This window comes from Entelurus aequoreus, linkage group LG06 (genome assembly GCF_033978785.1).
Source record: "Entelurus aequoreus isolate RoL-2023_Sb linkage group LG06, RoL_Eaeq_v1.1, whole genome shotgun sequence".
NCBI classification, from domain to species: Eukaryota; Metazoa; Chordata; class Actinopteri; order Syngnathiformes; family Syngnathidae; genus Entelurus; species Entelurus aequoreus.
Genome location: NC_084736.1, coordinates 72,036,026 through 72,048,593, shown reverse-complemented (window position 1 = coordinate 72,048,593; position 12,568 = coordinate 72,036,026). Strand labels below are relative to the sequence as shown.

Here is a 12,568-nt window from a genome sequence, read left to right as displayed (position 1 = left end):
CCAAAACACTTAAAACAAGTAAAACACTCTAACATAAAATCTGCTTAGTGAGAAGAATTATCTTATCAGACAGAAAATAAGCAAATATCACCCTTATTTGAGATATTTAATCTTACTTAGATTTCAGTTCTTGCGGTCTAGAAATGAAAAGTAGCATTACCGTGGACTCGTTGCCATCAAGCAGGTTCTGTGTCAGCCTGCGTAGTTCCAGCAGGTTGGCATGAAGGCTCCCGGTAGGTACGTCCTTGGCTGAGGACGTCTCCGAGGACTCGTCCATGGAAGAATCTGTGGATAGCGCAGAGTCTGTGACGTCGTTACCCCGGAGATGGGAGCACAGTGAGCGCACCTCACAGTAGGCCTGCCATAGTTGAAGACGCAGCTGGAGGGGAGAAGACAAAAGCAACATATGTGGGGATTTGAAGGTGGGTGTCGAAGCTTGTTGTTGTTGTTGTCTTTACCTGCTCCCGCTCCTGCTCCTGCTCCTCCTGTTCCATACTTTGTTCTATCTCACACAATAGGCTTGACCGGTGAGGGGTGAGGCTTTGCAGGCTGTTCTCCTCCGTTAGCTCCTCTAGTTGAGCTGCCAGCTGTCTGTGGGACAACTGAACCTCCAGAAGCGCCACCTGACTCTGCTGCAACTGGACATGACAGAAGAGTCACAACCAGGCTTAACAACTCCAAGTACAGTGTCTGCTAGCAAGAGGTAAGAAACAAAACTTTATTTAAAAAAATAAATAAAGTGTGAAAGAATGGTCTTCTTCACAACAAGTGATTTTATATAGAATAGAATAGAATAGAAAGTACTTTATTGATCCATGGGGGAAATTCAGCACCACAGTTTGCTCACAATAGACAATAATAAGACAATAATAATAATAAATAATATAATATATATACAAACCCCGTTTCCATATGAGTTGGGAAATTGTGTTAGATGTAAATATAAACGGAATACAATGATTTGCAAATCCTTTTCAACCCATATTCAGTTGAATGCACTACAAAGACAACATATTTGATGTTCAAACTGATAAATTTATTTTTTTTTGCAAATAATAATTAACTTAGAATTTCATGGCTGCAACACGTGCCAAAGTAGTTGGGAAAGGGCATGTTCACCACTGTGTTACATCACCTTTTCTTTTAACAACACTCAATAAACGATTGGGAACTGAGGAAACTAATTGTTGAAGCTTTGAAAGTGGAATTCTTTCCTATTCTTGTTTTATGTAGAGCTTCAGTCGTTCAACAGTCCGGGGTCTCCGCTGTCGTATTTTACGCTTCATAATGCGCCACACATTTTCGATGGGAGACAGGTCTGGACTGCAGGCGGGCCAGGAAAGTACCCGCACTCTTTTACTATGAAGCCACGCTGTTGTAACACGTGCTGAATGTGGCTTGGCATTGTCTTGCTGAAATAAGCAGGGGCGTCCATGAAAAAGACGGCGCTTAGATGGCAGCATATGTTGTTCCAAAACCTGTATGTACCTTTCAGCATTAATGGTGCCTTCACAGATGTGTAAGTTACCCATGCCTTGGGCACTAATACACCCACATACCATCACACATGCTGGCTTTTGAACTTTGCGTCGATAACAGTCTGGATGGTTCGCTTCCCCTTTGGTCCGGATGACACGATGTCGAATATTTCCAAAAACTATTTGAAATGTGGACTCGTCAGACCACAGAACACTTTTCCACTTTGCATGAGTCCATCTTAGATGATCTCGGGCCCAGAGAAGCCGGCGGCGTTTCTGGGTGTTGTTGATAAATGGCTTTCGCTTTGCATAGTAGAGCTTTAACTTGCACTTACAGATGTAGCGACCAACTGTATTTAGTGACAGTGGTTTTCTGAAGTGTTCCTGAGCCCATGTGGTGATATCCTTTAGAGATTGATGTCGGTTTTTGATACAGTGCCGTCTGAGGGATCGAAGGTCACGGTCATTCAATGTTGGTTTCCAGGCCATGCCGCTTATGTGGAGTGATTTCTCCAGATTCTCTGAACCTTTTGATGATATTATGGACCGTAGATGTTGAAATCCCTAAATTTCTTGCAATTGCACTTTGAGAAATGTTGTTCTTAAACTGTTTGACTATTTGCTCACGTAGTTGTGGACAAAGGGGTGTACCTCGCCCCATCATTTCTTGTGAAAGACAGCATTTTTTGGGAAGCTGTTTTTATACCCAATCATGGCACCCACCTGTTCCCAATTAGCCTGCACACCTGTGGGATGTTCCAAATAAGTGTTTGATGAGCATTCCTCAACTTTAGCAGTAATTATTGCCACCTTTCCCAACTTCTTTGTCACGTGTTGCTGGCATCAAATTCTAAAGTTAATGATTATTTGCAAAAAAAAAAATGTTGATCAGTTTGAACATCAAATATGTTGTCTTTGTAGCATATTCAACTGAATATGGGTTGAAAATGATTTGCAAATCATTGTATTCCGCTTATATTTACATCTAACACAATTTCCCAACTCATATGGAAACAGGGTTTGTATTTGTAAAAGTCTGCTACGATTTGGTCTGGCGTTCGATTTCGGAGCTTCCACAAATACCTTGTTTCCCATCTTAGTACCTGTTGGTCTTTCTCGTGACACTGCCTCTCCAACACCAGCGTCTTCTCTCTGAGGTCTTCTACGGTATTCCTAAGCACTTCCTTCTCCTCCAGCACGACCTGCATCCGCCGTTCCAGCTCCATCTTCCTCTCCGACAGCATTTTAATCTAAAACGTTCAGTGTAGGTATTTAGAAATGACACCCCATTAAAAAGGATTACGGCGACAAGCTGAGGATTGTCTCGGTTTTCTAGCGGAAAGCAGACAAATGGGCAGCCACTGAATTGATTAAAGGCTAAAGATTGTGTTGTCCCGTCTCTGAGGCGAGCTCTTACGCGAGATTAAAAGCACTCCCACTGGCCTTACGAATGCTTGTTGCCTAGCACAGGCGTAGGCGGTTGTAGCCACCCTCATCTTAGGAATGTCTTGGTGATAGGATAGTGCCTACACAAACCTTTATATCAGCTTGCTCAGCAAGTAACGACCTTCACCTCAACATAGTCTCCACAGCGGGACTTGTATTGTTTTGGTCTGTGCAGAGTTCAACATTAAATGAACTATTGTACGGTGTCATGTTATCCCTTCTGGTTTCGACCCACATCTGAACCTACTCGACAGAGCTGCCGCTTCACACAAGAATCAGTTGCTGTTGCAAAACACATGAGCATGCATGCCACGTTCTGGATGTTTAAAGCCACCGCAGGCTATTTATCAAAAACAGGGCAAAGCCAGTTGTCATCATATAAAAATAGAGGATATAAACAGTAGGATTCCCCAGACGTTGCAGTGCTTTCGTTAAATTTAGAAAAACTGAACAAGTAGAGGCCGTGGGTGTTTTCCTTCCCAGCTGTCACATTACAGAAAAAAGGGAGAGAGTAAGTGTTTAACTGTACCAGTATCAACAAATAACAGCAAACATGAGCACGTGGCTGATGTCACAACACATCTCATGTTCCTTTTTTGATGCATGACCTTTGGAAACAGGGATTGCCAAAACAAATTATTCATGTGAGTATTGAATTGATTTAACTTTGGGGTTTTTGATTTGTAGATCACAGCCTTGCAAGACATTGCAAAAGATCCAGTTCAAATGTAACCTTTGGTACAATCCTTGTTTCTACAATAGAAGCTACATGCAGCATGCGTTTATGACCAAATGACGGCATTCGCTAATCACTCACTTCTAGTCCTTGCTGCTCCAATCAAGAGTGAGGAGCAGATTACAGAGAGAGAACACATGATGAGAAGACTGGTAATTGCTAGGATAGGGTTAGAGTTGGTTTCGGGCTAGCGTTGGCAGTTAGGGCTAGGTTTAGCAGGGTTAAGGGGTTAGGGTTTGGTTGGTTAGGCGTTAGGATTTGGGTTAAGGGCGATAGAATTAGGGTTTGGGGGGGATAGGTTTATGGGTTAGGTTCAGCGGTTTTGCAATTAGAGGGTTTGGGTTCATTTACTGTTGGGGTTAGATGTAGGGTTGAGGTACAGTTAGGTTTAGGGCTAGGGTAGGGCTACGTTTAGAATTAAGGCTGAAATATGCTCTAGGCAGGCTCCTCCCACTCCGAAGCCTCTGGCGGACCTTGATGTGCACCTCCAAAAAATTCTAGCTAATTTAGCTTTTTGTAGTACATCATCTCCAGGTTTTCCACATGTCCTCTGGCTCGACTCATTCAGGGGTCACACAGCCCACCTTCACCAACGTCCTCTCCTCCGGTTTCGGAGCAATATACAATAAAAGTGACCGCCATTTCAACATTATTTGTTCCAGCGCAAACAATAATGTGGATGTGCTCCAGTCGCCAATGTTTACGACGTCTACATCAGTGGTTCTTAACCTGGGTTCGATCAAACCCTAGGGGTTCGGTGAGTCGGGCTCAGGGGTTCGGTAGAGGTCAAAACACACCCGACTCATCTTGTAAATAAAAACTTCTCCCTATCGGCGTATTACGGATACGGCAACAGCAGAAGTCACACTGATTTGCAGGTGTGTAATTTAATGTGAGTTTATGCACTGTGTTGGTTTTGTTCTTTGAACAAGGTGATGTTCATGCACGGTTCATTTTGTGCACCAGTAAAAAAACATGGTAACATTTTAGTACGGGGAACATATTCACCATTAATTAGTTGCTTATTAACATGCAAATTAGTAACATATTGGCTCTTAACTAGTCATTATTAAGTACTTATTAATGCCTTATTCGGCATGGCCTTATTATAACCCTAACCCTCTAACCCTGGCCCTAACCCTCTAACCCTAACCAAATAACTCTAAATGAAGTCTTTGTTACTTAGAATATGTTCCCCATACTAAAGTGATACCAAAAACATATAACTTTGTCTTGAATTTGAAAAAAGAAGGGTTCGGTGAATGCGCATATGAAACTGGTGGGGTTCGGTTCATCCAACAAGGTTAAGAACCACTGGTCTACATTTACACACAGGAAGCTAATAGTTAGTCAACGAGAGTTGTGGTTGTCATCAGCCCCGTGAAAGAGCTGTAAAGACGCCATCAGAGGGGACACAAGCTTTGTGATGTGAGAGCATATTTCAGACTTTAGGGGTTTAGGGTTAGTCAAATCATGTCAATTTTGCTTATGTAGCACCAATTCTCAACAGAAGTGATACGTAAACACATCACACAGAGCAGGTCCAGGACTTTGCTACTCTTACATTAATGAGAACAAAAGCAAGCACTTGGCGACGGAGGAAAGGGAAAATTCCCTTATGGCAAGAAACTTGAAACAGAAACCAGGCTCAGCGGGGTGGCCGTCTGTCTGGGCCGGTTGAGACAGACAGACAGAGTAGCGGGACAGAGAGTAGGTAAAGAGAGAAATAAATATTGTTGATAACTGCTTACTTCAGCTTGTAGTATTTCTAGTCGTGTCATGTGCTGGCTGGCAGACGTATTCTTCTCCCTGAAGTCATCCCGTAATGAATGGACCTGAATGGTTAGCTGCCTCTCCACCTCAGCAGCCTGAAACAATGTTCAATTTGAGTGAGAACATCTAGCATCTCTTTAAACAGATAACAAGAACACCAACACAGCTCATAAACCCGTCAAGCCATTTAACTCGCCGCACAAGAACAGACAAACACAATAGAAAAACCTGCAGAATGACCAGTGCTAAAACTTCAAAGAGAACTTCCGAAACAGCTCAAGCATTCATATTTTCTGAACGGTGTGCGGGTTAGGGTTGTAAACGGGGTAAATGTTTGTAAAGTGTCGAATACAAGAACACATAGGGCTAACCTTGTACTCAGTTAAGCTAGTGAAGTAGAACAGAGGATTAACAAATACCTCCTCCTGAGGGGAAGTTTAAATTTATTTAAAATGTAAAACTTCCCACCTAATGCTCTTCTGGTAGATAATGCAAAACATCAGAGGTTCATGGGCTTTTTCCAGAAGCACAAAATATGTGTTTGTGCAGACTTGGGCAGCATCATCCTTGCGTGTGTCATTAAAGGACTTGTCAATCAATCATCAATCAATCAATGTTTATTTATATAGCCCTAAATCACAAGTGTCTCAAAGGGCTGTACAAGCCACAACGACATCCTCGGTACAGAGCCCACATACGGGCAAGGAAAAACTCACCCCAGTGGGACGTCGGTGAATGACTATGAGAAACCTTGGAGAGGACCGCATATGTGGGTAACCCCCCCCCCTCTAGGGGAGACCGAAAGCAACGGATGTCGAGTGGGTCTGACATAACATTGTGAAAGTCCAGTCCACAGTGGATCCAACACATCAGCGGGAGTCCAGTCCACAGCGGGGCCAACAGGAAACCATCCCGAGCGGAGACGGGTCAGCAGCGCAGAGATGTCCCCAACCGATGCACAGGCTAGTGGTCCACCCGGGGTCCCGGCTCTGGACAGCCAGCACTTCATCCATGGCCACCGGACCTATGCAACTCCCCCTCGCAAGGGACAGGGGAGAAGAGGAGAGAAGAAAAGAAACGGCAGATCAACTGGTCTAAAAAAGGGGGGGTCTATTTAAAGGCTAGATTATACAAATGAGTTTTAAGATGGGACTTAAATGCTTCTACTGAGGTAGCATCTCTAACTGTTACCGGGAGGGCATTCCAGAGTACTGGAGCCCGAATAGAAAACGCTCTATAGCCCGCAGACTTTTTTTTGGCTGTGGGATCAGGCTACATGACACCTGACTGAGCTTCACCTACACTCAGGAAGCTGATATACAGGATGGTTTCCATGGCAACAGCATTTGAAAAAAAGTTCACTTTTTCAAACTGCCTAACATTTTGAGTGAGGGTTTGAATCTGCCCTTCTCTTGCATGTTTTCCCATGTGTGTAATCAGGGACTAAATTGTCCACGTGTGAATCCGAGAGTAAATGTATTTTACTTATACGTGTCGTGTGATTGGCTAGCGACCAGTCCAGACTGTAACCGCCTTTCGTCCGAAGTTAGCTGGTATATGCACCAGCTTAGATCGGCTGTGTAGAAAATGTATGGACAGACTTTCTTTAAAACTCATTGAGAAAATCTTGTCTGAGTTCTGAGTGTAGATATGGGCACATGGCATACAAACGATTATAAATAAATAATGTTTTGGCTGACACTGTCACAGAAATAATAAGTTCAGCGCCATACTGAGGGAGAAAACTCTCTCTAATAGTTTGCATCTTATTTTTACCCAATCAATCAAGAGCAGAGCCAGAAGGCAAAGCTCTCGGCCTACCGAGCTATCTACATTCCTACTCTCACCTATGGTCATGAAGTGTGGGTCATGACCGAAAGAATAAGATTGCGGATACAAGCGGACGAAATGAGTTTCCTCAGAAGGGTGGCTGGCATCTCCTTTAGAGATAGGGTGAGAAGTTCAGTCATCCGAGAGAGACTCGGAGTAGAGCCGCTGCTCCTTCGCTTGGAAAGGAACCAGCTTAGGTGGTTCGGGCATCTCGTGCGGATGCCTCACGAGCGTCTCCCTAGGGAGGTCCTCGTTGCACGTCCCACTGGGAGGAGACCCCGCGGCAGGCCAGGGACCGGATGGGGGGATTACATCTCCTCTCTGGCCTGGGAACGATTCGGGATTCCCCAGGAGGAAGTTGCTAATGTTGCTCTGGAGAGGGAAGTCTGGGGGTCTCTGCTGGAGCTGGTGTCCCCGCGACCTGATTCCGGATAAGCAATTGAAGATGAATGGATGGATGTATCAATTGGGTAACTGAACAAATCACACACCTATCAATCTCATGCACTAATGTTTTGCACCATTGCAAACTACAATGGTTATAGTACGTTTCGCTAGAGTAAACATGAGTTATCGAGGTTAAGGAAGATTTTTACATCATGTTTTACAGTACGTGAACTGTGACGCTGGTCTATGCAGAAACCAGCTATTCAGCCGGCCATGTCCACTTCAGGGTCAGGTCAAAGCCATAACCTGACAAACTAAATGGTGGCAGACTCAGATAATGACTGACTAACCCATCATCTCACTTAGTCTACCTATAAATTTGAATCAGGGCAGGACAAACGAGCAAGGCACAATGTGTCTGCAGCATTCAGGACAGCAAATCTGGACTCTTGGCAGAGGGACATATGCCTTGTAAAACCTTTTCTCTGTCCACTGACTAAACTAGTATTAGACTGTGTGGATCGGGTACATGTGAATATTTACTGCATGGCAGGACTTCAAACAAACAGAGCAAATCTGTCAAATATAACCCTGCAGTGGTTTAGAATTAGGACTGATCAAGCAATGACTTGTGGCCTTAGATCTCCTGGAATGTTCTTGATTTTAAGGCAAGATTGATGTGCACAAGTAGATGACTTATTTACAGATGTGTTCAAATACCGTAATTTCCGGACTATAAGCCGCTACTTTTTTCCCTCGTTCTGGTCCCTGCGGCTTATACAAGGGTGCGGCTTATTTACGGCCTGTTCTTCTCCGACACCGACGAAGAGGATTTCGGTGGTTTTAGTACGCAGGAGGAAGACGATGACACAATGATTAAAGACTGACTTTTCATATGGTTATTTTGATAACGTACATGCGAGCACTTGTGTTATTTGTACTCTGCACGAATGCGGTTCGCCATGTCAAAAATGTGAAAGTTTGATTGAATGATTGAAAGATTTATAGTTAATAAATGGGACGCTTTGCGTTCCCAAACAGTCATCTCTGTCCCGACAATCCCCTCCGTGGTAGCAGGAACCCCTATATACTACGGTAATTACACATCAAAACCCTGCGGCTTATAGTCGGTGCGGCTTATATATGGAGCAATCTGTATTTTCCCCTAAATTTAGCTGGTGCGGCTTATAGTCAGGTGCGGCTTATGGTCCGGAAATTACGGTATGTCTGAATGCTTAACAAAGGAGAAATGCATGTGAAAATCTATTTACCCTGTCCCTTAGAACAGTCATTACTTCCTAAGTACCGCATATGCATTCTAAAGATCGATCGATATGTTTTTTTTCAGGGCCGATACGATACCGATTATTAGTAGTTAAGGAGGCCGATAACTGATATTTGGAGCCGATATTCATTTGCAATAAAAGTTAGCTAAACATGACCATACTTGCCAACCTTGAGACCTCCGAATTCGGGAGATTGGGGGGGGGGGGTGAGATGTGGGGGGGCGTGGTTTGGTGGTAGCGGGGGTGTATATTGTAGCCCGGAAGAGTTCGGGCTGCAAGGGATTCTGGGTATTTGTTCCGTTGTGTTTATGTTGTGTTACGGTGCGGATGTTCTCCCGAAATGTGTTTGTCATTCTTGTTTGGTGTGGGTTCACAGTGTGGCGCATATTTGTAACAGTGTTAAAGTTGTTTCAGTGTGACCTGTATGGCTGTTGATCAAGTATGTCTTGCAGTCACTTACGCGTGACTGCAGATGCCGCATATAACATGTGACTGGGCCGGCACGCTGTTTGTATGGAGAAAAAGCGGACGCGCCGACAGGTTGCAGAGGACGCTAAAGGCAGTGCCATCACGGCACACCCTTAATATTGTTGTCGGGGTGAAAATCAGGAGAAATTCGGGAGAATGGTTGCCCCGGGAGATTTTCGGGAGGGGCACTGAAATTCGGGAGTCTCCCAGAAAAATCGGGAGGCTTGGCAAGCATGAACATGACTAGTTTACTTCACTAAACAGCTGGACAAGTGCTGCTTTGATGAGCCCATGTTCTGAATGTTCCAGACAGAGGCCTGTCGAGCAACTCGCTGCAGTAGCGTGAACAAACAAAATGGGACCGAGACGACGCCAAGAAAAAAGGACGAAAACTGGATTTCCTGTTAAAAATGGGGAAGTTTTGACGAGTATGCCGAGGAGACTTACTGTTGGAGACCAGCACTGAATTAGAAGAAGAAAAAAAGGGGTGAGGGGGCCGCGTGAGCGCCGTGGTAAAAGTAGCTGAGCACACCGGAGAAGAATTCTCACAAGAACTCAAATAAATGCCCCTGTCAGATATCAAAACATTTGTTCCACATAGAGAGAGCTGAGTAAAGAGACAAGGTCTCAGATGCATTTCCTCCTCCTGCATTTGTCCTTGCTTACTGTAAATGTAAATGGTCTGTGTATAATTCACATTGGAGCTCAAGTGTCCGCTCTGTTGGTCCTCGCCAGGGTTTGAATGATTGTTAGCGCACACACCAGAGTTTTCTTTATCTGACCCAGCATGACAAGTATGAATGCAGCACCAGTAATTAACTTGAGTGAGGGGCTAAGTTGTGTTGGTTGCCAACTGGCTGCATATGGCCAGGCTATTAGGAAGGATTATAGCCTAATCCTCTCTGTGTTGCATCTTACTCTACCTCTTACATCACTGCTTGTAGATGCTGCTCCTTAACACGTTAAGGGCATACTGTGTATATAGTCTCCTCTTTCTTGACACACCTGGCTCATCCGAAGTCAAACAGCATCAGTATCAATCAATCAAAGTATATTTATATAGCCCTAAATCACAAGTGTCTCAAAGGGCTCACATCAAAACATAAATTAACGTTGTTACCCTCGGGTAAACTAAATAACACATGGCTCACTGACAAAGCTTAACCTATTGTTACTATAACAATCTACAAGGTTAATATAGGTTGCTTCTCTTTCTTCCCCTCCATTTTTCTGCTTTGTATCTCTAGTTATCATTACATACAGTATATGTCAGGGGTCACCAACGCGGTGCCCGCGGGCACCAGGTAGCCCGTAAGGACCAGATGAGTAGCCCGCTGGCCTGTTCTAAAAATAGCTCAAATAGCAGCACTTACCAGTGAGCTGCCTCTATTTATTAAATTGTATTTATTTACTAGCAAGCTGGTCTCGCTTTGCCCGACATTTTTAATTCTAAGAGAGACAAAACTCAAATAGAAAATATTTTAAAGACTTGGTCTTCACTTGTTTAAATAAATTCATACATTTTTTTACTTTGCTTCTTATAACTTTCAGAAAGACAATTTTAGAGAAAAAATACAACCTTAAAAATGATTTTTAGGATTTTTAAACACATATACCTTTTTACCTTTTCAATTCCTTCCTCTTCTTTCCTGACAATTTAAATCAATGTTCAAGTATATATATTTTTTTATTGTAAAGAATAATAAATACATTTTAATTAAATTCTTCATTTTAGCTTCTGTTTTTTCGACAAAGAATATTTGTGAAATATTTCTTCAAACTTAGTATGATTAAAATTGAAAAAAAATATTCTGGCAAATCTAGAAAATCTGTAGAATCAAATTTAAATCTTATTTCAAAGTCTTTTGAATTTCTTTTAAAATTTTTGTTCTGGAAAATCTAGAAGAAGTAATGATTTGTCTTTGTTAGAAATATAGCTTGGTCTAATTTGTTATATATTCTAACAAAGTGTAGATTGGATTTTAACCTATTTAAAACATGTCATCAAAATTCTAAAATGAATCTTAATCAGGAAAAATTACTAATGATGTTCCATAAATTATTTTTTTTATTTTTTTCAAAAAGATTCGAATTAGCTAGTTTTTCTCTTCTTTTTTTCGGTTGAATTTTGAATTTTAAAGAGTCGAAATTGAAGATAAACTATGTTTCAAAATGTAATTGTCATTTTTTTCATGTTTTCTCCTCTTTTAAACCGTTCAATTAAGTGTAAATATCATTAATTATTAATAATAACATAGAGTTAAAGGTAAATTGAGCAAATTGGCTATTTCTGGCAATTTATTTAAGTGTGTATCAAACTGGTAGCCCTTCGCATTAATCAGTACCCAAGAAGTAGCTCTTGGTTTCTAAAAGGTTGGTGACCCCTGGTATATGTATTGTTGCATTTGAACAACTGTATTGTTGATAATAGAGATAAATTATTGGTATTATTCAGTATCAATAGTGCTATTTCTATTGGTATTTGTATTGCCTCATTTGTAGTGTAATAATACTCATTGTCATTTCTGTATTATTTATTTCGCTAACTGCTTCTTTGCTATCACTTTTACCATCATATTTGTACTTATCATATTTGCTGATGTTGCTCTATTGTTGTTGTTGTTGTTGTGTTTGCTGTTGTTGTTTTTGTCTCTCTGTCTTATCCCCCTCTTGTCCCCACAATTCCCCCCTCTGTCTTCCTTTTTTCTCTCTTTCTATCCACTCCTGCTCCGGCCCGGCTGCACCAAATGATAATATAAATACATTTAATAAAGTCAAATACAAATAAGGCAACAAGAGAAGTATCCTACACTTCTCTTTTGTAAAGTAAATCTGAACAGCCGATACAGGCATCTACATCAACTATATGATTTGCCTGAGAAGCTGGACAGGACAAAAAAATCTTGATTATTAAATGTAATTTATTTGTAATCTAAAGTATATTAAATTCCCCTTGTCTGCGGTTCCCTTTCAAGGTTTCTCATTGTAGCCCATTGGGTTGAGTTTTTCCTTGCCCTGATGTGGGATCAAGGAAAAACTATAGATGTCCAATATCAGACTGCCGATTTTATTGGCTGATAAATGCTTTAAAATGTAATATCGGAAATTATCGGTATCGGTTTCAAAAAGTAAAATGTATGACTTTTTAAAACGCCGCTGTACGG

At 42.1% G+C, this 12,568-nt stretch overlaps 1 protein-coding gene and 1 long non-coding RNA gene across 4 annotated transcripts in view; one reads left to right on the top strand and one right to left on the bottom strand.

The window, feature by feature from the left end:
• The window catches only part of LOC133652568 (BICD family-like cargo adapter 1), a 53,559-nt gene that overhangs the window by 22,890 nt on the left and 18,101 nt on the right, over nt 1–12,568 (bottom strand). Inside the window, exons 3-6 of the mRNA XM_062051460.1 lie at nt 5,412–5,528; nt 2,582–2,728; nt 459–638; nt 161–379 (exon numbers count right to left, since the gene is read on the bottom strand). Of these exons, the coding sequence (XP_061907444.1) occupies nt 161–379; nt 459–638; nt 2,582–2,728; nt 5,412–5,528 (663 nt within the window). The remainder of the gene's footprint in view (nt 1–160; nt 380–458; nt 639–2,581; nt 2,729–5,411; nt 5,529–12,568) is intronic.
• LOC133652569 (uncharacterized) overlaps nt 1–12,568 on the top strand; it is a 58,540-nt gene that overhangs the window by 38,243 nt on the left and 7,729 nt on the right. The window contains exons 2-3 of one of the 3 annotated variants that reach the window (XR_009826595.1): nt 185–422; nt 519–703. This is a non-coding gene — a long non-coding RNA (uncharacterized LOC133652569). Of the gene's footprint in view, nt 1–181; nt 423–518; nt 704–12,568 lie in introns of all 3 variants that reach the window. The other 2 variants (XR_009826597.1, XR_009826596.1) reach the window with 2 other exon arrangements.